The following is a 3,930-nucleotide window of genomic DNA, read 5'->3' on the forward strand; positions in this document are numbered from 1 at the left end:
GTTTGGGCTTTTTTTGTTCGTTTTTGTTGGGTTTTTTAAAGGGGTGCGTGTTTGTTTGTTTGTTTTGTTTTATTCTTTGTTGGGGGTTTTTTGGGGGGATGGCAGGGGTAATTTAAATGAAAATCCTTTTGGAGACTGACAAACAAATTTTGATAAACTTTGTTACAGAAGTATGACGTGATACCAGGTTTGATGTCTATCTAATGACGCCGTAATGATAATTCTTTGTTTCTCTATCCACAGGCAACTGGACCATAATCAAATCACCTGTTTGTCTGACGGAGCCATCAGGCATCTGAAGAATATGGAAATTTTGTAAGTATTTGTCATTTATTGTTAAAGCGATCGTCTCTTTTTCAGACTTACAAAATTATAATTTGATTTGAATCCTGATCTGAAAGCTTTGTGCAGTATTTATCACGCTCTCCGTGTCACTCAGTAACCAATGTGCTCTGTATAGATACTTCTTCCACTGGAGACACAAGAAGCTAGAATATTGCATCCAGCCTGTACATCGTTCTATTCTCTACTTCTGAGCGTTCGTTTCCCCTCATGCCACAAATGCAAAAACATATTTTGTACTCTGAGTTCTTGAGGTTGCCCGCCCTATTTTCGGTATATTTATGATTTCTTTTCCTTGGTGTTTAAAGTATAAGGTCGTTAGTAGGTTGTTTTGTAGCTGAAGAGGTGGGTGGGGGTGGAAATAAAGATCCAGTCTCACTGCTGTCTATTTATCTCAAGAGGGAGATGGGACTTGGGGCCTTGTGGGACCTTTTTCTGCTTTTTGTCCCTCCTTTTGTTTGCATCTCCTGTAGGCCGACACCATTAGCGTGTTTACCTCAGCGAACAGAATAATCCGAGGAAACGCCCTTTGAATGCCAGGGCATACATCGGGTGTTCTTTAACCGCATCAGTTAATCGGTCCATTACGAGTCTCTAGAAATCTGAGGTTGTTTCGTGTGTTAAGTCGTCAAGTAAAATTAGCCTGTGTCTGTCCCCCTGTGTGGGATCCATCAACTTACGTCAGCCAAACCGTGCCCAGGGCACGTCATCAGGTAAAAGGTCACATCCGGCCGACAGTGCTAATCGTCTCGTTGGAAGTCACGGGTATTCAAATGAGGCTCAGATATCCCTGGCATTCAAACTTCTCTAAATGCTCGTGGAAACTTTCCAATCCTCACGTTCTTGGGGCGCTCGGTGGGGCTTCTGGATGCACGATACACCGAAACGAGGATTCGAATTCTAGAAGAGTTCACAGCAATTCACGTCTTTGCTTCCTATAATATTATTATGTCTGCCTCTATGCTCCCCTGATATGGTTTGACACTGTCTCTGATATAGTATCTTTCTTTACTGTGAGCATTTCTATTATGTTATTGAGGTTAGAATCCCTACAACCTAATATTAAGCTTATTCAATAAGATGTCTGCGTCCTCTGCACAAACATTAAGAGACAATTGTTACGACTTCCGAACATTCAAGATCTAGGCTCCAGTTTCTTTTTTCAGAACAAAGCAAATAATATATTTCTTTAGCTCACAACCAATAGAACATATCAAGTACAACTAATAATTCATGAATCCATAATCGTAGCAGTAGATCTCATCATGTCAAGCGACACGGCTATACCGTTCTCAGGCCTTTACATTATTAAAGAAAAGACGATACTCCATTCCTGAGAATCAAATGAATCAAATTTTCTAGAATATTATCCAGCATCGAAAACAGCTGACAGAAGAGGTATAGGAAAATTGGGTAGCCAAAAACCCCAAACATTTTCCTTTTCCAATTTCCATTTGATGCAATGCTGTATCACATTTTTCTTTTGACCCATCTGCCTGGAAGTTGAAAGGTTTTTCTCCTCGTGCGCCCGAGTTGGCAGCCACACAGGAGTCGACGAGTGCAGTCGAACATGTTATCGCTCAGAGAGATATTCGACATGCCTGCAATTTTTCCGATACGCTTCAGGCGTCTCATTCTCAGTGATGGTTCCCAGACTACCTAAACCATGGAACCACGCAGGGACGGTGAGAGAGTTTCACCACCTTTTAGAATCGGTGCTCATTAATGGAAATTTATCGCCACTGCTACCCCGTCCAATCAAACAGAGAGCCGCATCTGGTGTTGTAGAGATTGCTCCGAGCAGCACTGGGAGGTTGGGGTGACGCTCTCCCTTGTAGAAGATAAACAGTTCACTTTAGAACTGGGCGGGCACACATTTCCTGAGGAACCCAGTTTTTTTCAGAATGTACCCGTTTGTTATAAACCGGTTCAAAGCGGATCGAGGCCAGTTGTGCTTGGCAAATTTAGAAGCTCCCGGGAAAACGAATGAACTAATGCTCAAGTTTTTGGATTCATGAAGCCGTTCCGAATCTTTAGTCTGATGAATCAAGGTGTGCTTCTGTGTCATGATTTTCCTCAGTAATGCCCTTTTGATGTCTTCATCATCTATTCAATCGATCCCTTAAGGCAGGCCAGTAGAAACCAAAAGAGAGAACCAGACTTTGAAACAGCTCAGCACAATCTCTTGCCTAGCGATTCGGTTAAATAATACTGCAAATCAATTCTTGTTTGGAATAGCCCAGAGAACCGCTTTCAACGGGTTTGTAGCTCGAATTATGCACTGGTAGCCCAGTTATCCGGTTTAGAGAGTCCGCCGCTTGCTCACTTTTGAAATAACGCGTTCACTCGAAGGCCCAGAGGGAGGTCCATTGCCGTGCATAGTGATGGCGAGGGGAAAGATACCACACGCGGAGATATTGAACAACATTAGCACGGCGTCGTTTCTATAATGTATCTACTTGGTTTCATCCTGCTAAACACTGCAAAGTCTTTTTGAGGCAAACTCTTTTGTATGAGGTTTGTTCGGTTGATTCTTTCTCGTTGCTTTATTAGGAAGGGTGTGTTTGTGAGGTTGACCGCTTTTGGTTGCAGTTTGATTTTGTTTCTTATCTTGTTTCTGTTTGTTTGGGGAGGGGGTTGTCCTTTTTGTTTTGTGGGGGGGGGGGGTATTTTTAAAATGTTGGTTTATTTGCGCTGTTTGCTTCTTGGCTGTTTGTTTCCTTTAAATCATTATTTGTCTATACGGGACCATGGGTCAACAGATTGGCACGGAAGAGAGCTGGGGAGAAAGCAAAAATGGTGTGGTGTACAGGTGGCACGTGACCAGATCAGGAGTTGTGCCCATTTGAGGAGAGAATCGGACAATAATTCTGTATTGCGTTAAATTGTTAAAGATACATTAATGTTTTATATTGTGACTAATCCGGACAGTACTATTTATGTTTTACCAAAACCAGTTCTCATAGATATATAAATACTCCAACTCATGTTGTTGTTTCTTTTTTTTTTTTGGTGGGTAAGAGTTTTTCGGCACTCTCAACACAATTGGGTTATATAAGTGCCGGAGATTAGAGATGTTACAAGAGAGTAACAAACACAAGAAGGACAAAAGATAAGGAAAATAGGCGGATTCCAACTCATCCACCTCCACCTTCTGAAGAAAAAAAAACCCCTCAACAGTAAACCCCCAAACTATGCGGGGGAAATGTAGAGGTTTGCCACTACAGGAATGTCTGCTCACAGTAATCAACACAAGGTGCAAGTCTTTGATCACGGTACGCCGAACCGTCTCACCTGGATTTGTATATTTGTGTCACGAAAACGACCATCAATCATTAACGTTTCTCGGTTTTGGTATGGTCCCCGGCGTCCCGTCCCGCCTTGGGTGTTTAGACGCCGACCGCGAAGCGAGGCTAATGAGGCGAGGGCTTCCACGCAACATGCATCACCCGAGTGATCCGTGTGGATGCTTCTTTACCTATCCGTTGGGGGCCTGAGTGCAGCGTCCTGATAATGACGTTCTTTTTTATTTCTTTTTTTACTTCCCCTCCCTTCCCTCTTCCTCCTCCTCCTCCTCCTCCTCCTCCT

At 42.9% G+C, this 3,930-nt stretch overlaps 1 protein-coding gene across 1 annotated transcript in view; it reads left to right on the forward strand.

The window, feature by feature from the left end:
- Window positions 1–3,930, forward strand: part of LOC101859853 (slit homolog 2 protein) — a gene marked incomplete in the record, with an annotated part of 216,372 nt that overhangs the window by 144,567 nt on the left and 67,875 nt on the right. Inside the window, 1 exon segment of the mRNA XM_013082399.2 lies at window positions 244–315. Coding sequence (XP_012937853.1) covers window positions 244–315 — 72 coding nt within the window.

Source organism: Aplysia californica, unplaced genomic scaffold (assembly GCF_000002075.1).
Source record: "Aplysia californica isolate F4 #8 unplaced genomic scaffold, AplCal3.0 scaffold00172, whole genome shotgun sequence".
In the NCBI taxonomy this organism is placed as follows: domain Eukaryota; kingdom Metazoa; phylum Mollusca; class Gastropoda; order Aplysiida; family Aplysiidae; genus Aplysia; species Aplysia californica.